At 29.9% G+C, this 23,685-nt stretch overlaps 2 protein-coding genes across 2 annotated transcripts; both read left to right on the plus strand.

The window, feature by feature from the left end:
* Nucleotides 1-3,927: 3,927 nt before the first annotated feature.
* On the plus strand, nt 3,928-8,854 carry LOC114187469 (aspartyl protease family protein At5g10770-like). The gene is made up of 3 exons (XM_028075730.2): nt 3,928-4,168; nt 6,960-7,397; nt 7,521-8,854. The coding sequence occupies exons 1-3, from the start codon at nt 3,997-3,999 to the stop codon at nt 8,357-8,359; spliced, it is 1,449 nt and encodes a 482-aa protein (XP_027931531.1). The 5' UTR covers nt 3,928-3,996; the 3' UTR covers nt 8,360-8,854.
* A 7,400-nt stretch (nt 8,855-16,254) lies between these two features.
* LOC114186936 (uncharacterized) lies at nt 16,255-21,596 on the plus strand. The gene is made up of 4 exons (XM_028075013.2): nt 16,255-16,742; nt 18,109-18,558; nt 20,073-20,394; nt 21,300-21,596. The coding sequence occupies exons 1-4, from the start codon at nt 16,338-16,340 to the stop codon at nt 21,434-21,436; spliced, it is 1,314 nt and encodes a 437-aa protein (XP_027930814.2). The 5' UTR covers nt 16,255-16,337; the 3' UTR covers nt 21,437-21,596.
* Nucleotides 21,597-23,685: the final 2,089 nt, after the last annotated feature.

The following is a 23,685-nucleotide window of genomic DNA, read 5'->3' on the forward strand; positions in this document are numbered from 1 at the left end:
GTAAGTTGAGTCTCAATTTAAGGAGGAATAATATTGCTTCATTTTTACATAAATTGAAACTAAAAACAGATATAAGGATCATATTGAGACTTTTTGACATGTGATACAATTGTGAAATGACATGTGTACAAAAATAAATAAAATTAAAACAAATTAAAAAAACCATAAATTGACACGTGAAATAAACTTTAACACCATTTGATCAAACTAACGACAATGATCAAATTGAATCATTTAAAAAAAACAAGACTATGACCAAATTGAGACAAGAAAAAATTGAAAAAAAACTATGATCAAAAGAATAATTTAACTAAAAATATATAAAGGATATCAAGCATTTTTTGACTCATCGATTCTTTCGACATTTCTTAATATTACTCCAAATAAAGAAAGTTAACATTGATCTAATTTAAATTAGATTAAAAATTTAGGAAATGATTTAAATTGGTGACAAGACTAGCAAATGAATTAGGACTTTATTAAATTGCGTTTCCAATGTGTTATGTTTCTTTTATTTTTTTTATCAAGAAAAATGCGTTATGATTTTTATCAACAATAATGCGTTTTGATTCTTAACTAATTTAATTGATAATATGACTTATCTATGAATTATATGTGATGGTTTAAAATTTGATTACTATCATGTTAGAAGAATTACTAGTTGGACTCTAAAAATAAAATTCTTGTGTTATTATTTTGACTCGGATAATGATATTTTGACTCATTTTTTTTTTCTACTATTCCAATCATCCTTCAATTCTCTATTTTGATTTATTTATTATTGTGATGTGATAATCTAAGGGTGATTGGAGTGATGGTTTAAAAGTGGATAATAAAAGTAGGTCAAAATATCATTATCCATTTGATTAAGTGGTGGATACGCTGAACTAGAATTGTATCATGTAATAGTTGATTTGACTTAAGTTTTGAAAATTTTGGACCTATTTATATCAAAACAAGTCATATGAAAATAAGTCAAGATTTGGTATAACATCTCATTTTAATAGTATAATACTACTAAAATAAAACATTCCATTATGAATATTAAGAAAACAGGTAATCCAATGTATATCGTATATTAGTGCATTCTCAAGCTACTATACTATAGTTATATTACAAGACTATACCTATCACGATCTAACATAGTTCAACCACCTAGACAACTGACTCCTCAACTTCTATACCTGCATCTCCATCTGCTCACACCGATAAAGTATCATTGCAAAAGAAAAACACAATACATAACAAACAAAAACAAGAGAGGGTAAACTAATTTACAAAAGGAATATCATATATTAATAAAACATGTTGTATCACAATACAATGCACTCCAACCAACCATGCAAATATAAACTATATAATCAAATGTTCTTCTAGACTCAATTATCTAGATATGTGCACTTGAGTCAGACTTGTGAAGCCCTACACTTGTGGTGGAAAAAAAATTGTTCTACCGAGCTACCACACATAAGGTTAGTCCCTGGCACGGTCATAAGAACCCTAGAACCGTCCTTATGACAAGAGCTTCTCACCACCTAATCATTCTCCTCTATTTGAGTACAAATGACTAATAGAGTTCAGGATAGCTACACAAAATGGAGTAGTCCTTGCCTCAAGGCAAACCTTAGTGAATCACACATAATTTTTTATTTATTTTTTAAATTAAAAATTTGTCATTTGTCAAGCTAATATCATTCCATGGGGTAATAATAGTGTGATGTGACAGTGAAAGTGTCATGTGTCACTGTTATGTCAAGTGTCATTTTCTCATTCTCAATTTGGTCCATATATTTTTACTATATTTTAATTTAGTCCAATTTTTTGTAAAAATTGAACAATTTTGTTCATTTTCAAATTGAAACCAAATATAATTTGTATACAAATAGTATACAAATATTTTTTTATTAAAATTGATATTTCTATTAATTTTTAACAAGATTAAGTTTATTTAAGTTTATATTTTACATTAAACTTTATTTAAAATTGTTTTAAAGTTGTTAATAGAAAATAATGCTAATAAAAAAATAATTAAAAAAAATTGTATTGTTATTTTATTACATTATATATTTTTAAAATGTATAAAGTTCAATAATTTTTATACAAATGTTTGAGTTGGTGTAAAAATAACAATTATATAAATTCAAACTATTCTACTAACGAAAATGACTTGATTGCATAAAATTTTTTAAAATAAAGATCAAATTGAAATAAATAAAAATAAAGGGATCATATTAATATTTTTCTACGAAAATGAGGGAGAAAACATAATTTAGGATTAATTATATTTACAATAACTATTATATATTTACGTTAAACTTAATTCAACATTTCGGTTTTCCAATAATTATACCCGAATGTATATAATCAATATATTGTATTATTAAGCCCTTCAACAACAATATATTTCACCCATCTAATTCAATATACATAATTGATCAATTGCACAAAATTTTATCCCTACATAATTATCATCTCTCAAATAAAAAAAATCCAAATCAAAAAAGAAAAAAACGGTTAAATCAACACTAAAAAACTATAAGCTTAATCTAATAAAAAAAATCTATTTATCTTAATCCACTCGTTGTTATTTTCTCAGGGACATGATTTATTATAAAGTCAAACGAAAAAAAAAAAGAGAAAAACTTATGAAAAATGTATAAAGAATTAAAATTTTAGGAAAAATTAAATTTCTTATAAAATAAATAATGGACTATTATAGCTTATTTATAAAAAATTCCTTTTTTATTCATTTTAAAATCATATTATATTATATATATTAATGAATACTAAACAAAATTATATTAATATAAAAGTTCAAAGATATAATTTATACAATAAAAAAAAATTCAATCTAATAATTGTAATTTAAAAAGAAATCCAATAACTATATATACATGTTATAAAATTTGTGGGGATGTAATATTGATGCAACAATTTATGTAGATTTGAATAAAAAGTGGTTGATTTAATTTTGAATAAGTCATAGAGTGTTATTTAATCCTAAGAGCAGTATGTGTCTCTATGGAAATAATTAAGTGTGTGACTGGCATTAATGTTCTTTTCTTTTCACCAAAATTATTTATTAATCCCAACTAGACACACCCAATGTTTGAACACTACAAAATTTACCAAGCCAACCCCACTCAACACCAAACATTCATCTTCTTAATTCATTATTTCCATCATCATATGTATAAATATAAATTAGGCAGGCCTCAAACAACTTTAAATCACAAAAAGCCTCTATTTTTGTCTGGTCGATTTAGTCAAATGTTGTCTGCACCATGCTTCACCATAACAGGGAAATTTTATACTTGTAGATACAGAATAGTCATTTAGTTTTTGCTTACAATCATTAAAAAATTAATTAATCATTTCTAGCGAAATCTTTTAGTCTAATTATTATATTTTTTTCATTAATGATACTAAACCATGAAATCAAGAAACTGAGATTTATAAAACTCCAACCTACCTTATATAAGTAATAATATTAATTTGTCTCTATTTTTTTATAATCTTAATTTAATTTCTATTTATGAAAATTGATATAATTAATTTTGTCTTAATTTTTGTGAAAAATTAATATAATTTGATCATTTTGATTAAATTTTTTGAAATATCTGATGAAAAATTATTTATTTGTTTCAAGAAATTTAACAAAATGACTTAAAATTGCATTAATTTTTTACAAATAAAAACTAAATTAAATCAATTTTTATAAATTAAGACTAAAAAAAATTAAAAAATCAACTTGATTTATTTTTAGAAAGACAGGAACCAAAACTAATTAAACCTATTATATTTAACAAAAAATAACCTATCTGAATAATAATAATAATATATATTAGCCGGTGACGTGCAAGAATTGATAATGTATAATTTATTGGACCCCCCATTGACAGAAAAATGGGTATATATAAAGGGCAAAGCTTGAGACAGAGTGAAAGTGTGTTACCTAAGTTAGCTTTCTATCCTCATTTTTTCTAACTTCTTTCCATGGCCATTCAAATGTCTTCTCTCACAGTTTTTATCTTCTTCTTCTTCTTCTTCTTCTTCTCCTCATTGGAGAAGAGCTTTGCCTTTGAAGCAACTGCAGAAAGCAACAATCTTCATCTTCTTCATCTCAACTCTCTTCTTCCATCATCCTCTTGCAGCTCTTCCACCAAAGGTCAATTCAATTTTCCTCCTCACATTCATTCAAACATGCTTCTGCATAATTAAGCTTCTCTAATCATAGTTAATCACAATTTCCTTTATCTTTTATCTAATAATTGCCTCCATCATCATACCAAAATCAATGGTTTTCACCATACCTTTTACCTGCATGCATGATGTCAACTTTTTATATGTTTATTATAAATTATAATAACAATAATGGTGTGATGTACATAAAACATTCTATTCTATGGTATTATAGTGTTAAGAGAAGTTAAATCCTGCAATTTCTTGAGTTGAAAATGGAAATTTTGAAGGAAAGTGAGAGGAAATTAATGATTAATAGTGACAGGTAAGTTACTGTATTTTACTTTGTTTTTTCCTTAGAAATCACATAATTGGTACAGAATATTCACATGGAACCCACCAATACCCTATAATCACATATTCAAGATAGAAGATAGAGAGATAAAGGAAAATAAAAGCCACCCACCATTCACTCACTCACATATTCTTTAATACAATAATAAACTATGAGATGGGGAATACTTTCATATATATATATATATATATATATATATGATAGGAGCATTTATTTTTTTAATTTAAGGGAAATTTAAAAAATATACCAAAATATTATATCTTAAGTTTAGTGTGAAAAAAGAGATTTTAAAAAACATGAAAATAATTTTGAGAATTTTTATTTGATGCAAAAGGGTTTCTAAAATGAATTAATAATTTGGTTTTTGAACTGTAAAAACAATATCTAAATAACAATAATGAAAATATGCGTCATAAGAAAGACTACGATATATAATGGATGCTCTTGGAAAATAAAGAATCAAATTTATACTAAAATATTAGTATTGAAAAACTGTTTCGAATTCCTTAGCTTATTATATTATTAATACTTAAATATTCATATCTCCTTTTGTTTTACAATATAAAAAACATAACATGAATGTGTTTATATATGGTCGCATTTCATTTAGTAAAAAACTTAAAATAGTATTATCTTTATAAAAGGGTAAATTATTCGAAAAAACATGAAAAGTGATTGAAAATACACATTTACAAAATTTCAAGTTATATGATCAAGTAATTTAAAGTGTCATTTTAAATCTCTCTATACTTAATTACCAACTAGTTCAACATTAAACTTTATCATATACTTTTAATTCACCCAATTGATTTATCAATTTACATCTTAATTTTCAGCTAATAGATTTTTCAGGTTTCAATTAATTTTTCTCCTGGTTTTTGTAAACATGTTCTACACATTTAACCATTCTTACCCATTGGAAAGTGATGTTTATGTTTTCCCCTTATTTCCCTACTTTTATTATTTTGGTACGGACAAAGTTTGGTCTATTCTCACGGATCATATATGAATGATAGGACTTAACCTTATGACTATGAGACTCATATAGTCACGGGTTTGAAAATATTAATACTTATCCTTGTCACTACGAAATACTTGAAGCAATTTCCTTTTCAACAATCAAAATTTTTTTGAAGAACGTAGTTGAATTCGTTTACTTTGAATTGTGTAGTTTTCTTTACTAGTCTTCGAAGAAAATACTTTTCATTCACCTCCAAATCCTTTATAAATTAAAAAAAAATTAATAATAGTGGAAATTTTTTCTCTTAATTATGAAAGAATGAAATGGTTTCTACCCATATATGTCAAACATTAAGGTACAAAAAGTCGTAGGCTTTGTACTAGTGAAGAAAATTGATAAAACTTTGACATATATAGACTAAACTTTTCCAATTTCAATATAAAGAAAATAAAACAAAAAAGTTTTGTCAATTAGTTCATTAATGGTGGGGACATATTTGTTACACATAAGGGTGATTGGCTTTTGCTTCATTTATCTTATTTGGATCTAACTTTAATTAAAAAAAGAAACTCTATATAAAAGTATATCAACTTGAATCTATTTTAATTCAACCATATATTTCAAAAAATGACAACAATCATTTAGCACTGCGGTAAATGCTTGTTTTAAAAGTACAACAAACAAAATATAACATGAGCAATATATGTTGAAAAATTACTTAGGCTTCAATTATAAGTGCACATGAATAATATCAATTTAGGATACCACCTCCAAAAAAAAAAAAAAACAATGATTAACCAAAAAATTAGGTGATATGTAACTATCGGATAATTCATAATAGGTTTACTTAGACGTGTAGCACTTGTGACCCACAAACTTCTTCAATTATTTAAAGAATTTAACTATATTTCATTGATCATTTCCAACAATAGAAAACATGTGTGAACAAGATACCTAAAAATTAGAAAAGAGTTTTTCTTTTTCTCTCTATTTATGCAAAAATTCATCTTAATTAAACCGGTATTTTACTATTTTAATTCTATGTGCAGCTGTACCTAACTAATAATAGAAGAAAACACTTTGCATGGATATAAATAAAATATACCCACTAATATAGTGCTTCTGAGCCAACCAACCAAAGATAAGATCTTGACATTCAAGCATTACTCCCAATACATGCAACTTTTTTTCAAAGTTATTCCAATTTCATTCCCATTTTCACACACACACTTACACTTTCATCCACTATTTTATAACCATGGATTTTTATTTTATTTTTTAATAGTGAGATGAATCCAAACCAATGATTATATAATTAATAAAAAACCCTCCTTTTAATTAGTTTCTTACTCCATAATTATGAAGCTTTCCACCACAAGTAATTTCTCACCCCCATGATTAGTAGTTTCTCTCTTATCAAATCTTAATCATATTCATGCAACACCACTTGTTGTTATTCAGGTTCCAAAAGAAAAGGATCATTGGAAGTGGTGCACAAATATGGGCCATGCTCACAACAGAATGATGGAGAGAGAAAGGTTACAGACAGTGATATTCTTAATCTGGACAAAGAAAGGGTAAAATACATTCATTCTAGAATCTCCAAGGAGTTAGGTGGTGATGACAGTGTGAAGGAACTTGATTCAGCTACCCTACCAGCTAAATCTGGTACCCTAATTGGGTCTGGAAACTACTTTGTGGTGGTTGGTCTTGGAACACCAAAGAAGGACTTGTCACTCATTTTTGACACTGGTAGTGATCTCACCTGGACTCAGTGTCAACCATGTGCTCGTTCTTGCTACAGCCAACAAGATCCAATCTTTGATCCATCAAAGTCTTCAACATATGCCAACATCACATGCACTTCCACACTCTGCACTCAACTCTCTTCTGCCACAGGTAAAAAAAAAACATTCTCAAATTTTACCACAACATCATGGTTAGTTAGTTAGTTATGTCTGTTATGTAAGAATAAGAAACATTGTAAGATTTTTAATTGTTGATTATTGTTATGTTTTGTAGGAAATGATCCTGGATGTTCTTCTTCAACAAAGGCGTGCATTTATGGCATTCAATACGGTGATCAATCCTTCTCCGTTGGCTACTTCAGCCGTGAGCGTCTCACCGTCACCGCCACCGACGTCATCAACAACTTCCTCTTCGGCTGTGGCCAGAACAACCAGGGTCTCTTCGGCGGCTCCGCCGGTCTCATCGGCCTCGGCCGCCACCCCATCTCTTTCGTCCAACAAACCGCCTCAAAGTACAACAAAATCTTCTCCTACTGCCTCCCTTCCACCGCTAGCTCCACCGGCCACCTCACCTTTGGCGGCGGCGGCGGCGCCTACCGCAATCTCGTCTACACCCCCTTCTCCACCCTTTCTCGCAGCTCCTCCTTCTACGGTCTCGACATCGTTTCCATCACTGTCGATGGTGTAAAACTCTCTCTCAGTCCCTCCCTCTTTTCGAGCGGCGGTGCCATCATCGACTCCGGCACCGTCATCACGCGCCTCCCCCCCACTGCCTACGCCACTCTCCGCTCCGCCTTCCGCAAGGGCATGTCCAAGTACCCCACCGCGCCTGAGCTCTCCATACTCGACACGTGTTACGATCTCAGCGCGTACAAGGACAAGGATATTTTCATTCCCCCGATAAACTTTGTGTTCGGTGGCTCTGCGACAGTGAAGTTGCAGCCCCAAGGCGTACTCTATGTGGCCAGCACAAAGCAAGTTTGTTTGGCTTTTGCTCCAAATGGTGATGACAGTGATGTCACCATTTTCGGAAACGTGCAACAGAGAACCCTAGAGGTTGTGTATGATCTTGGAAGTGGCAAGATAGGGTTTGGTGCAGGTGGGTGCCAGTGAAAACACTAGTTTTTTTTTTTTTTTGTGCTCCAATGCAATCTCTCTTTTTCAACCTATATTTGATACTATTAGGTTGTTCCAATGGAATGTTTCATAGGTGGATTGACCTAATAAAAAAGAAAGTGTAGGTTGATGTTGGTAGGGTAAAAGGAAGAAAACAAAAAAGTGAAAGTAATTTAGTTAACTAAACAAGTTTTGAGCTAGTTGGGGAGAAAGAAATCCTAATTGGCTCAAGCTTTTATGATTGTTATGATTAGTGTTGTTGTGGGAAAGTTTGATAGTGATAGGGAAAAGAAAAATAATGTGGGGGAGATAGTTATTGATTGAAGATGTAAAATAATGTGTAACATGTTGTGTTGTCTTAACATTTTCAAGTTGTGCGATTGCTTGCAATTGTACATATTGGTCATGGGTAAGGTGAAAGAAAGTGTAAACTTGTTCTTGCTATTAATTAAACCTTTGTTCAATAAAGACAAAATGTCTTTTGTTTTGTTACTTAGTTTGAGATAACTAATGTTTAAGATGGTGGTTTTTATCCTTTTAATTCATGTGCAATGTGTATCAATGACAAGATGGAACTCAGTGATGGATGTCAATTTCACTAGTTTAGAGTGACAAGAACTAACTTAATTGATCAAATCAAAAGTTAGTTAACATAAGTTTTTTGTTAATTACATTTAATTTTAAATTTCTAATTAATAGTAATTTTTTTCTTTATTCTCTAAAGTGTATTATTGTCATTTTAGAAGGTTCAAAATCCAAAATATGTTTACTATGTCAAGAAAACCCATTTAATATTGATTATTTGAAGTTTCAACCTCTTTACCATAACACATGCTAAATGAGGTGTCCTTGAATGTCAAAACAAAACCTTTTATTTTACATCGATTACTTTACAACTAATATAAAAAAAAAAAAAACTGAAAAAATATTGCAAATTTATATGAATCATATTTTTACATCCGTTATTATAACTATACCAAATTAAATAATCAATATCAAAGATTACCAATAAAAGCTTTTTAATGCCCGATATTAAGATAATGCAGTAAATTATATCAAGCATAAATTAAAATTGTCAATATTTATTTGTTAACGATTTTAGTGCTAATTCAATAAAATTATTATATTTTTGAATTAAAAAATTGATTAAATAAACTCGTGAAACTAATTAAATAAGATACATATATAATTTAAAATGAAAAGTTAATTATGCCTTTAGTAAAGAAAGATCCTGAGACAAGCGATTAACAATTTTCCGAGGCTGAGATTTTAACGGTATGTGCCATTGGGCTTCTGAATGTAATATTATATATACCGATATCACTTTTCAATTTGGGCCACTATATAGAGAATACTATTGGCACCACCAATTATTCAAACCCCACCTCTTTCTATAAATGATTTTGGTGATGGAAATACCCGATGTTGGACGTATGTATAACACAATATGCATGATTTTTTTAATGTTTATACATAATAAATTTTTATTACATAATAGTGTATTTCATTATATATATATATATATATATATATATATATATATATATATATATATATATATATATATATATATATATATATATATATATATATATATATATATATAATATAAAACAAAAACATGAGGAAAAAAATGTATTATCTATTTTTTAATATAGTATTGGCTTTTTTATTTTCCAAATTTTGTTAAACTACTTTATCATAAATTGGCTATAATATAGAAGAAATAAATTAAAAGTCATAAAACATACAATTTCTACTCTTGTTTAGGTTGACAAAATGCTTACTACATCAAATGTGGCTTGGCACTGATAGGGAATTATATATACTAGTTTAGGTTATGGATGTCAAAACGGGTCTCATTCGATTGACCAACCCGTTAACTAGACGGTAAAAAGGCAAGTCAGATCACATATTTCAACATCGTATACATAAAAAAAGAAATACCTACAACAAAAAAATTAAGAAATATACATAGATGAAAAAATGTAAACCAATGCAACATCAATAGAAAATTAAGCTCAATAATTAAATTCTTCGGCATATTAAACCTGCTCACAATCCACAAAAACACCTTTAAAACTTATTATAGCTTTTAAGAAACATTTGCTTTGGAAGATTTAGTTTTGACTTTCTTTGGCCTATCTCGATCAAGATTCCTTGTAGTTTAAATTGACTCATCATCTTCCTTAGAATTAATTTTTTTCTCTCATCAAGCATATTAGCCTCATTTAGAGGTTATTTTCATTTCCTCTAGAAAAGGGCTTCCTTAGACATGAAAAAATTAGGAACTGCATCAAAATTACAATAAGGTTAATCTAAATGTTGTAAATCCTACAAACTATCGATAGTGGGAGTAACATCTGCCAAATAAGGCATATCAACCAAGGAATCAGAATCCACCAGTACACCACCACCACCATGAGAAAAAAAAACCATATCTCTTAACAATAGGAGATCCATGCACAACATATTTTTCCTCAGCCTGTGAGCGAGCAACAGTATGTAGCATAGACTCACCCACAAGATTCACTATAGTGTCCACCACAGAATCCACCATAAGCTTAACCATAGGCTCCTAAATAGGTTCCACATTAGGCTTCAAAATAGGCTCCAGAACATGTTTCACAACAACCTCCTCAAGCTTTAAAACCGAACATGGAGAGCTCTTATTCCCATCATGGGCACCAACCACCTTAGAACAATAAAGTTGTTGTATGTTTGCGTAAACTTTTTTCTCTCCACCAGAAATTACATTGGCATCTTGTTGTAATAATCTACAATTAGATAGATCATGACCAATCATTTTACAATTTGAACAAAAAAGAGACAATTTGTCATACTCTACATCAGTAATAAATGCAAATTATGGCCTTTTCGAAAAAATTTAATTACTTAAATCAGATAACAAATCAACATCAACCAAGACACATGCAAAGAAACCTTGAGACTTATTCTTCGTGTAATCATCTAAAGATAATGGTATGCCAATACCACACACAATTGAGAAAATCGCCTTTGATTACCAATATTCCAAAGGAAGGACATGTATGCACATCAACATTGGGTTTTCAAGTGCTTTATAAAAGCAGGAACAAAATCTTTAGTCCAAACAAAACAACAAAGGATTTCAGGAGATAAATTCCAAACTCTAACCGCCAAAACCCTTATCATATCTTCAAGCGTAGAAAAGGCAAATTCATAGAACCCTTTGCCAAGAGGAATCACTTTTCCAAGAAATCTTAAAATTTACTGATGGATATTTTCATGAGTAATGTATTTGATAGTTAATTAAGTTGATGAATTTCGTCAATATTTTATAATTTCTATTACTGATGGATTTTTCCATTAGCAAATATGTTTGTAAAATAAGCAACAAATTGTTCACGAAGTTTGAAGAGATTTTTTTTTTATATATTAAGGAGAGATGACTGAGAAGAATAAGAGAATGGAGAGGATGAGGAAGATAATGCAGTGGTTATGATGCAACAACGGTGGTTGAGGCACAGATGTTGGCTACCTCCTCTTCACCATGAAATCAATGACGCCCCTACACCATATAGCCACCATCACACTATAATCATCATCATGATCACACATATATCACTCTCTTCATCTTCATTTGTCCTTGTATTTTTTTTTTTAAATATGATGAAATTTCTTTTGTTGTGTTTATTTATAATTATGTTTCTATTTTTATTTAAGGTTTAAACAATATTTTGGTTCTTGTTTTGGTTCAATTTGGTTCCTCTCTTCTTTTTTTGTATATTTGGTCCCTATTTTGTTAAATTATGTTCAATTTCATCCTTTTCGTTGACGCCGTTTAAATTGATAACAATAGAGTGTACAGGACGACATTATTCACAATATATGAATTGTTTTAATTATGACTTGTTTGTGTTTTATTCAAATAATTTTCTATTTTAGTTAAATTTGTTCAATTTAGTCCCATCCTTCACTTCATCTCTCTCACTCTTTATTTCATAATCCTTCACCATTTCATCCTTCACCACTACCTCCACCACCACTGTTGTCATCGCTACCATTGCCAAACTAATTATTATGTATTCAAACCAAAATGTATATAATTATTATGTTTAACTCAAATAGATTTTTAATAGAAAACCAAACCAAACCCTACGACAATTATCCTACTCCCATTGGAGAAATCAAGAGGTACAAAAAGAATGAGCACCCTAAAGCTTTCAATGCTAATTTTTTATTGGTATTGGGCTAGCTAGGATTGTGGTATGGGGGTTTCTCCCTGCACCCCCAAACCTTCTCTTGTACCTCCAATAATTACCCTTTTGACCTTAATCAAAAGTATGAAACGGATTTCGAAATCTTTCATAAATTTTCATGTTTTTTTATGAAACAGATTTCGGAATCTGTTTCAGAAAAGTATGAAACGGATTTCAAAATCCGTTTTTAGAAAAAAAAATTAAAATTTGTGAAACGGATTTCGGAATCCGTTTCATAAAAGTATGAAACGGATTCTGAAATCTGTTTCATAAAAAAATAATTTATGAAACGGATTTCGGAATCCATTTCAGAAAAGTATGAAACGGATTTCGGAATCCGTTTCAGAAATGTATGAAATGGATTCTGAAATCCGTTTCACAAAAAAAAAATTAAAATTTGTGAAATGGATTTCGAAATCCGTTTCAGAAAAGTATGAAACGGATTTCAAATTCCGTTTCACAAAAAACAATTTAAAATTTGTGAAACGGATATCGGAATCCGTTTCAGAAAAGTATGAAATGGATTTCCGTTTCTAGAAAAAAAAAATTAAAATTAGAAACGTGGTTGTCATTGATGTCGCTGAGGGAGGGGTCGAAGGTAGTGTCAAACTCGACGGCGAAGGAGGTTGAGGTGGGGGAGGGTTGCGGGAGGCCCATGGAAAGGGTGGGGAAGTGGGTGGAGGAGGCGATGAGGAAGGCGAAGCCTTCGCCAGAGGGGCAGGAGGGAGAGGAGAGGATGGAGAAGGAGGCGGTGGAGTTGGTTTGGTGGTCAAGAAAATAGATGGTCAAAAAGGTAATTATTGGGGGTACAGGAGAAGGTTTGGGGTGCAGGGAGAAGCCCCCTTGTGGTATACCCAAGTTGCTATGCAACTTTCAAGCTTGGCCATCTATTTATAACTTGTTGATGCCCAAAATAAATTCATTTCAAATAAAAGAATTAATATCAAAATAGTTGAATATATTTTTAGCTACAAAATTTTGACATAAAATAAAATTTATTTGTATTATAAATTTTGATATATTTTGGTTCCTAAATTTTTAAAATAAATAAATATAATTTTTTAATTTAATTTCGTTAATTTTTTTTAACATATTAAACATATTTCAAGATTACGTTTAAATTATTTATATTATTTTGATAAATTTTAACTCAAATTTGACATTTAAAATGTTATTTAATAACTTCAAAAAAGTTAATATTTATAGGTTAAAATAATTATAATTAATTTTTTTAAAATTTGAGAACTAAAATATATTAAAATTTGAAATAAAAATGAATTTTAATTTCAGCCGTAATCTTTCCTCGGTTGATCTCAGTCTCAAATTAAAAGAAAACGTGCAAGTGGAAAACTTGAGAGCAAAGAATGTCCATAATTGTTTGTTTCAAGTCTTTATAATACCACACTTAACTTTTTTTGAGGTACAATTATACCTAGATTTTCCTATTCCCATATAATTACAGGGCTATTATTAACTTTAAAGTTAACTAATATGTATTATAGAAACTATTATTATACTCTAAAAACATACACAAGTTACAACGAAACAATACATCCACATGGCACAAGAGTAACCAGCAAAAGTAATCCACAGTTTAACCTTGGAAAACAATCCCCATCATATCTTACATTTGGAGTAGGTAGTAGGTTTTCTTGAAGAATTTTTTTTCCTAAAAAAATATATATATATTTATTATTATAATTTAAAAGCATATGATATGATGCAGTTATGGTAGGTGCCAACTTATGTGTGTCTGGTGAGCACGACAAGCACAGCAGAGTTGAGAATCAGAAAACGGCTCTAACATGGCACTGTAGCAACTAATCATTCACATTATAAATAGTTTTGCAAATGAGCATGATCCAAGTTTCAACTTGATTGGTTTGTTTATTGCTTGTGATTTCATGGTTTGTGCAACAAGGAATCTCAGCTTACACGTATCAATGTTTGTATCCAAATGGGTGCAATGCATTGGTTCTCCTCACACTTACTCTACTCCTTTCCCATGTTCCGGTCCCACCACCAGCTGGTTACTTATCACTTTCTCACTACAAAATTTCTGTCTTTCCGATGATTCAGGAATACTAACCATATCTCAAACCTACATTCTCAAACCCACATCATCTCACAAAACTAATCATAGGCATAATAAAGTAATGTTTCCAAGTATTTATATGTTTCTGTTTAATATGGGTTAAGAAGTAAATTTTCAGATGTAATTCAATCTTAAAATATTAATTTATAGGATAAAATTTATATCTATTTATACCAGGATTAATCATTAATGTTTAATCTGATAATAATTTGAGTTTAACTATGTCAAGTGACATTATTAGATGTATTCAAAATATTATTCGTTTTGGAGTCTATATTCCGTCACGATTTTATTTTTAAAAGATATATTAGACAGTGAGAGGAAAAAAAAATATTTAAATCACCTTATACCTCGACTTTTGAGCAATGTATCCTTAAAAGACATATCAGATAATGTAGAAAGAAGATGTATTTAAATTGTTTTAAGTCTGAACTTGTAAGTAATGTGAAACTATTAAGTGTGGTAGGAATACATATAAAAAGAAAAATACATGTATTATGTTTACATAGTAAATATTTAGAAGAAAATTGTTTTTTTTTTTATAAGAAGAATCGAAACACTTTAAAATAAAATCGTTTTTTTTAAATAGAATTCTCGAAAATTTTGAAACTTTAATAATTTATAGTTAGTTAAGTAAGTATTCATATATTTATTTTTAATGTAATAAAAAAATTATAATTTTAATACATCAATTTTAATTTCATTAGTTTTGTTTGAATTCCATTAGAGAGAACTAACTTTAATTTTACTTTCCTTTTTACTTTATCAATTTAAAATTTGAAGTGTTTTATTTTATATTATTTGTATATTAATATTAATTTATTTAATAAACATACATGACAATTACTTGAAATAAAATAGAGTTTAAATGAAATTAATGTTTTTATTAAAATTATAATTTTTTTTTCATTATACTAAAAGAATAAATATATTAATACTTATTATACTAAACTTACTACTTATCCAATTTTATAATAAAAATTTAAAACTTTTCACACTTTTTTTTTTTCAATCATAGACTTCAATTGAGACATCATCAACTGATATTATAATTTCATCCACTCAGTATTATCTTCTTTTAGTAACACAAATCTAAGTTTTTTTTTCTAGTTAAGATCATAGCTAATATTTCTTTACTAATATTTACTAATTATTTTTAACTGATGCTAAACATAAATTTTTAACTTACATCAACTAAATTTATTTTTTAATTAATATAAGTTAAAATTGTCTTTTGACCAATGTTTATAAAAATACACGTGAGTAATATTTCTAAACTAATGTTAATAGAAATTTTCAATAAAGGTCATTAGATTTTTTCAATCAAATGTAATAATAATTTTTTTATTAATACTTAATCTCAACTAAATATTTTAAAATTAAATAATTTAAAATCGTTAACAATTCAAATTATTCCCAGATTTATTTCAATAACTTGAATACTACAAATCCATATGAAAGAATTACATAACTTATAAAAAATAATTCATATAAAGAAGAATACAAATAAGACCTCGGTCGATTCCAAAAATTGGCGTATAAAACCCCCCCTGCGTTGAACTCCAGCGAGCCAAGCTATTTATTCTGCTCTTTCAACTTCCCAATTCTCAACGCCACAAACAGACAAAAACCACTTCCGATGAGCGACACCGCCGCTACGGCGCTTTTGGACCGCCGCGGCAAGTACAATCGCTGCGTGTCGCACGTGAACGATGAGTTCCACACGTTCCGCTCCTACCTGCGCTGGATGTGCGTCGATCAGTCCAACGCCTTCACGGCGACGCTCTCCTGGTCCGTCTTCCTCCTCCTTGCCGTCGTCGTACCCGCGGCCTCTCACTTCCTACTGGCCTGCCCGGACTGCGACGGCCGCCACTCGCGGCCCTACGACGGCGTCGTGCAGGTCTCTCTCACCACCGTCGCCACCCTCTCCTTCCTCTGCCTCGCAGGCTTCGTCCGGAAGTATGGTCTCCGAAGGTTCCTCTTCTTCGACAAGCTCTGCGACGAGAGCGAAACTGTGAGAACCAACTACATGGCGCAGCTCAATGTATGTCATCTAATCTCTCTCTCTCTCGTTAATTACTTTTTAACCAATTAATTCCCCCTACTAATTACACTTTAATTCAGAATTGTTAATTATTTCAAACTTCGTTCTGTTAATTCTCGCTTTCTGCATTTCTTGTTTGTGAGATGTTTTTATGATTTTTTTTAAAACTTGTTCTTTAGATTCGAAATCTTTACTTTCTATGCTTTTTTCTTGCATTACGATGAATGAGTCTGATTCTGAAGCATCTAGAAGCGAATGTTTACTTCTGAAAAACGCTTTTTTACTGTACGGTGTTTATTCTGATTTTTTTTTTTTTACGAAGAATCATTAAAGCATTATAAAATTATTCTATGGAAACTTTTATTCCACTTTTTTTTTTTAATTCAGTTCTCAACTCGTAAGAGACAAAATTTGTCCCTTTGTAGTTTGTTTTTTCTTAACATGTAACTATTTAAAAAAATATATTACTTAGAATTTATGAAAAGAGTGTTATGTATTTTATTTAAAATATCTTACTGTCTTTGAATTTGAAAAAATAAAACAAAAAATCCGACCCAAATTCATAGCTACTTTATTCCGTTCTTTCATCTGTAACTAAATCTTTCTACGTACTCTGATCATTCATTATGTACTAAAATTTATTTATTTTTTTAATGATGCATAACTATTTTATAAATTATGTATATTATTTATAGTGATGATTTTTATTTAATTACAAGTCACTCATGCTTTTTCTGGTCACTTATGTTTCAACAATAATATTTTGACATGTCAATTGCTTCATATAATCGATTAGTATTTATCATTTCCACTTTTTAATAATCAAAAAGTTTTATTCTTAAAAAGTAAAGTGTGAGGTGATTATTTATGCGATAAATGAGTTTTTCCTTCATGTTTGTTTTATCTTTGTCGAAATTAAGTTGAGGAAACAGGAACATGCCTTTTGATTTTGTTTTTTTACGGTTTGTAGATTTTGATTTCGGCTTCTTAGTGGAAATTTCAATTGGTCACGTAATTTAGTTCCATGTCAACCCTTACTTCATTTCTCAACCATAATTGACAGTAGCGTATAATGGAAATTGGGGAACTTTTTTTTTTTTTTGAAGACAGAAACAGAATTATATAACTTCAACATCACAGCTTGAAAAATAATGTTTTCGATTGAACTTTGATGGAAATAACAGCTTTAATTCTTAATTATTAACACCTCATCATCTCAAGTTCCTCAACTTGAAAAGATATGAACCGGATTAATAATAACAAAAGGGAACAACTGGAATGTTAATTAATTATTCTAGCTTCAAGAATACACATAATCTTGTAGATTAAATATATTTTCAATTAACTTTTTTTTTTCTTTTGACAGAGATCACTGAAGATCCTTTCGGTGTTTGTGGGCCCTTGTTTTGTGGTGGAGTGTGCATACAAGATATGGTGGTACGCTTCTGGAGCCTCACAAATCCCATTTCTGGGTAACGTGTACGTGAGCGATGCGGTGGCGTGTATATTGGAACTGTGCTCCTGGCTGTACCGTATCACGGTGATTTTTCTGGTATGCGTTTTGTTCCGTCTGATCTGCCATCTTCAGATCCTCCGACTGCACGACTTCGCAGGGTTCTTCCACGTGGACTCGGACGTGGCGTCGGTGATGTCGGAGCACCTTAGGATCAGAAGGCACCTGCGAATCATAAGCCACAGGTTCCGCGCGTTTATTCTACTCGCCCTACTATTGGTCACTGGAAGTCAGTTCGCAAGCCTCCTTGTCACAACCAAGCATTCACGTGATATGAACTTATACATGGCCGGTGAACTTGCGGTATGTCCTTCTCTTCTCTTTTCTATAAAAACAAAAAATAATATTTCTACTTTTTAATATCATAATAATAATATGATTTTTCAATTTTGAATTTTAATTGTGTGAATTAAATCTTCAAAATATAACTAATATAGGATCTTATTTTATCAAAGTTCACATTAATTTAATTAGATTTTTCGGTCGTAATTATGTTTTAGCCTTTCTAGTTTTCAACCAATAAATGGAATAAAATTATCTTAATATAATATTTAAAAAAAACTTTGACAAAATTGAAATATAATAGACTAAAAAAAATCACCATGGTTGTTGTGAAAAAAATAACATCAGAAGGTAAAATTGTATAATTACAAAATTGGTAAGAAACTATAAATGCAACTAAAATATCAACATTTATTGAATATATAACTTATTTAATTTTTTCATACAAATTAAATAATTTAGTGGTAACTCGTTATAACTATGACTACTTTAGTGAGGTATACATTTAGGAGCTTATTTTTGTATGTCTAATGTCTTTTACTTATTTTGAGGTAATACCACTAAATGATAATTTTAAATTTTTATTATAATTTTTATTTATAATAATAACTATTTTAATAATTAATAATTTTTTATTTTATAAATTGGTATTTAAATTTTTCACTATAATGACTAATAATTTTTTATCTAATAATTTTTTATCGTTAAAATTGGTGGTTAATAAAATATTTTTTTGTAATTAATACTTCATCGGATGTTTTATATTTTGTTTGACTAAATAACAATTTAGTCGTTTAATGATTATAGCTGTAAAACATTTCTTACGAGAATAAAAAGATTTATTATAGTTTCTAAATGTGTAAAATATCTTGCAATTGTATTTTATTGTTAAGTTTTATGAAAATTTATTATTTAAAATGTAATACTAAGAACTAATATAAAAATAAACTAGGGACTATTTTATCATTAAATCGTAATATTAACAAGTAATTTTCTTTCTTTATATTTCAGAAGTTATATACATTTTTTCATTATGATTAAATTAACAACATCTTGATAGTTTACTTATTTTTTATTATCTTCTAATATATTTATAAACTTACTCATACATGTCTCCCTCTTAGCTCTACATACGAAAATTTCTTAAAGTTGGACAAATAAAAAATCATATGATCGAAATCATTTGAAGTATGACAGCGACATGTCCAAATTGATTAAATTGGAACTTCCTCCGCGTTCCTTTCTTTAAGTTAGTCAGTCATTACCCTATTATTGATTTCTTGTTCCTTCACATATCTAGATCATAAAATAATACTGAAATAGACTAACAAAAAAGGACCAAAACATTTACTAATCTACCCAATCAGGGAAACTAAATTGGACCGACCAATACATTTATAACAATTCATTACCGAATGAATCTTTGGTCTGTCGTGTTCAAGCATTAATTCTAATGAAAAAACATTATAAATAATCAGTTAATTTTTTTTTTATTAAATAAAAAGTAACTTGTTAAGGGTTTTATTGTTGTGCAGCTGTGCTCAGTGACACTCCTTTCTGCGCTGTGCATATTGCTGCGAAGTGCCACAAAGATAACACACAAGGCACAAGCGATCACAGGGCTTGCTGCCAAGTGGCATGTGTGTGCGACGTTGGATTCCTTTGACGGAGCGGTGACAGATGGTGAGACCCCAATGGCTCCTCAGAGTTCCTGTGAAACAGCGTTTCCTAACGTGGGAACAGATGGGGAATCAGATACTGACGAAGCAGGGGATGAAGAAGATGAAATTAATACTACTAAGTTCATCCCATCTTATGCTTATAGCACCATCTCATATCAGAAGAGACAAGCTCTTGGTAACTTCTTTTCCGCGCCTTATTTTGGGTTAAATATATTTTTTTTCAGTGAATTTTAAAATTAATCAATTTCAAAACTTTAGATCAATTTAGTCATTCATCTTTTGAAATAGGTAAAATTAGTCATTTTAATCAAATTTTGTTAAGTTTGTTTGACATTTCAAACGCGTTTCATAATAGTATTTGACTTAACATTAAAGTAAAAATGTGTCAAAAATACAATCTTGAAATACGTACGAAACATCAAATAAACTTAACAAAATTTGATCAAAATGATTAAATTCACGTATTTTGAAAGATGAAAAATTAAATTTGTTCAAAGTTTTAAAATTGACTAATTCTAAAATTCGCCGAAAATTAAGGGAAGAAAAACATATCCAACCCTTATATTTTCTATCTCTTGTTACACTAACAAATCATCCTTCAAATTATTGCTTCAAATTTCTTAAAATCAAAAATTTCAATACATCTCACTTCTAAATCCGAATAGAGGAGTTTCAAATTTTTTTGTTTTCAATAAATTTCAACCTGTATTAGAAAAAGAAAAATTACAGAAAATATATATTTATGATAAATTTGCTAACTTTTATGATAATTATAATTAGATGGTAGTGTAAAATAATTTTATTCCCAATTACATTGACCACGTCATGAAAACATTATAGTCTATATATTGTGTGATCTGTTAGCGCGTTGACATAATACATTAATTAGTTTATAATATGGAATGCCAACTTATCAACCACTCATATATATTGTATAACTTAATTACTTTCTCCGACAAGCATCCTTAGGCTATTGTTTATGTTGGTTTTAATGAATTAAGGTAAGAAAAGAAGAGGCTAATTCATTATGATGAATATTTGTTAACTGATATTATACGATGGTTTGACCTGTTTTTGCAGTAAATTACTTTGAGAATAACAGGGCAGGGATTACGGTATATGGATTCATGTTGGATAGGAGCACCCTCCACACAATATTTGGGATTCAACTCTCCTTAGTTCTTTGGTTGCTTGGAAAAACCATAGGCTCCTTTTGACCGATCTTATTTTATTTGTTTTATTTCATTGTCATGTCTCAATCTATTGCTCCCAATTGCCAGCTGCATGCGGCTGTTATTTTAGATTGTATTGTAGTTAATTATTTATAATAATTCTCATTTTTATTTTCAAAAAATGAAAAAAAAAAACTAGTGAAAATATATAGAATCATTGGGTATACATGAACAGAAAATAATTAACAGATCAAAGACATTTTTCCTATCCGTGACCATGAGACCCTCCAAACAACATGTCTTTGAAATCATTCAAAGCATTACCTTCCATTAATCACTCTTTTTTTGTCCATTTAATCACTTTACAGCTTGTATAAGAAATTTGAAATTTCACTTATTTTCACTTTACTATCACATTAAGTCGAATTACTTCAGGCTGAAGGTTCAGTCAAGTTAATCCGAATTGAGGGAGAAAGTCAGGTCAGTCTAGGTTAAATGTCGAGTTGGTCGATTGAATCGTAGGCTAAGCAAAATTGGCACAGGTTGAAAGTCAAGTTGATTTTACACAAGTCGAAAGTCGAGTCGAGTTTTGTCAAAGGTCAAACTGAGTTGACCTATGTTGAAAGTTGAGTTGAGTGGTCTTGGACCAAAGGTCAACCCGAGTTGGCTTGTTTCGAAGTTCAAGCCGATTTGACTCACACTAAAGATTAAGTCGAGTCAACATGAATTGAAGGTTGAAATCAATCAACCTCAATTAATGGTCGACATGAGTCAATTTAGGCTAAAGATCAGACCTAGTCGATCAAAGTTGAATCTTTTGGAGTCAACCTGGACCGAAAATTGAAATGAGTCGTCTCAAATCAAAGGTCAAGCTTTTCTGCATAGATAATGGAGCGCAACAGAGAGTTCAATAACACTAATTACAGAAAGACAAATTAGGTAAAAACATCAAGGGCAACAACGAAAATGGAAAAAACACAATTAGTGAAGACTTACACAGTCTTAGTCTCAAACAACATATTAAACCAAATCAAAGTCCCAATCTTGAGAATCCATTACATACTTAAAACAAGAAAAATCGAAAAAGAAAAATGAGGAAGGAGAGGCGTACCTACAGTCACCAAATTTCACAATGATTTGGACTTCTCGTTGCACTCACAATTGTCAGTGCACCCACTATTGTCGAAGAAGAAGAACGGTAATGATTAAGTTAGGTGGTGCCACCTATCTTTGTGTTATTCTGACTTTGCCCTAACCTTTGATCTAAGAAGATGTGATTCATCTGTTTGAAGGTTGGTGGGATTAACCGTCAAATCGTTGATCTAAGATGAAGGTGGATGTTGGGGTTTGGGTTTGCTCTCTCTCGCTTGCCTCTTCATCTCTTTTGCCTACGTTTTCATTGATCCCGCTTGCATCTATTGTGTAGTGCTGCTAGGGTTGGGTTGAGACAAAAACAAAAGTTGGAAGGTTTCTAGTTATTCGCGGGTTGGTGAGCTGACTCAACTTAACCCGCTTTGTAATCCAGAAGGTTAGCGGGCTAGGCAGGTCGGGTCATGTCGGAATGGTGGGTTTAAAAAACTAACCCAACACGCTTGAATGTAATCGGGTTGGTGGGCTGACCCATTGGGTCCAACCAACTTTGATCCTTAGAGTTGAGTGTGCCTCAAAATAAAAATTAAATTTCTTTATTCAAAAAAAAAAAATTGAAATATAAGATATGTCAATTACTTCATCCAAATAAATTGTTTAAGAAATGAAGAGAATTCAATCATTAGTAGTTTCAATATTATATATTTCAATTTCTAGAATATTTAAAATCCTTTACCCAAACACAGAGGAATAATATTATCACACCCCTGAAAGAAAGTTTTTCAAATTTTTAAAACAAGACCACACTTATAATTTTGATGTTTTAATTTAATGACAACTTAATGATGAACGAGATATCGCAGATTGAGAAGATTAAGATCGAAAGAATAGCATATGAAGAATTTTAAAACTATAAAAAAAGAAAGAAAAATGAAATATATTATTTAAAATATTTATATACTCATTGCGATGCTTCTGTTCTATATTACAAGACATATTTAAATATGAATACTAAAACTGTATGGGTAAGGTTTGGATGCTTAGAACCAACCGAGTTAACAAAACAAAAATTCAAAATTATTTAAAAAAATTTAAATTATATATTTAATTGTTTTCTATTTATTTGAAATTGAATGGGATCTTAATCGTATAATTACCAAAATAAGATTTTTAATATGCCACTTTAATAGAAAAACTACACTAAA

The sequence above is a fragment of the Vigna unguiculata genome, chromosome 6, assembly GCF_037176805.1.
Source record: "Vigna unguiculata cultivar grain cowpea cultivar isolate G323 ecotype 2 chromosome 6, ASM3717680v1, whole genome shotgun sequence".
Lineage (NCBI taxonomy): Eukaryota > Viridiplantae > Streptophyta > Magnoliopsida > Fabales > Fabaceae > Vigna > Vigna unguiculata.

Coding starts and splice junctions, on each gene's coding strand:
- LOC114187469 (XM_028075730.2), top strand. CDS start 3,997: ATGGCCATTCAAATGTCTTCTCTCACAGTTTTTATCTTCTTCTTCTTC. Junction 4,169..6,959: donor TTGCAGCTCTTCCACCAAAG/GTCAATTCAATT, acceptor GTTGTTATTCAG/GTTCCAAAAGAAAAGGATCA. Junction 7,398..7,520: donor TCAACTCTCTTCTGCCACAG/GTAAAAAAAAAA, acceptor TATGTTTTGTAG/GAAATGATCCTGGATGTTCT.
- LOC114186936 (XM_028075013.2), top strand. CDS start 16,338: ATGAGCGACACCGCCGCTACGGCGCTTTTGGACCGCCGCGGCAAGTAC. Junction 16,743..18,108: donor ACTACATGGCGCAGCTCAAT/GTATGTCATCTA, acceptor TTCTTTTGACAG/AGATCACTGAAGATCCTTTC. Junction 18,559..20,072: donor ACATGGCCGGTGAACTTGCG/GTATGTCCTTCT, acceptor ATTGTTGTGCAG/CTGTGCTCAGTGACACTCCT.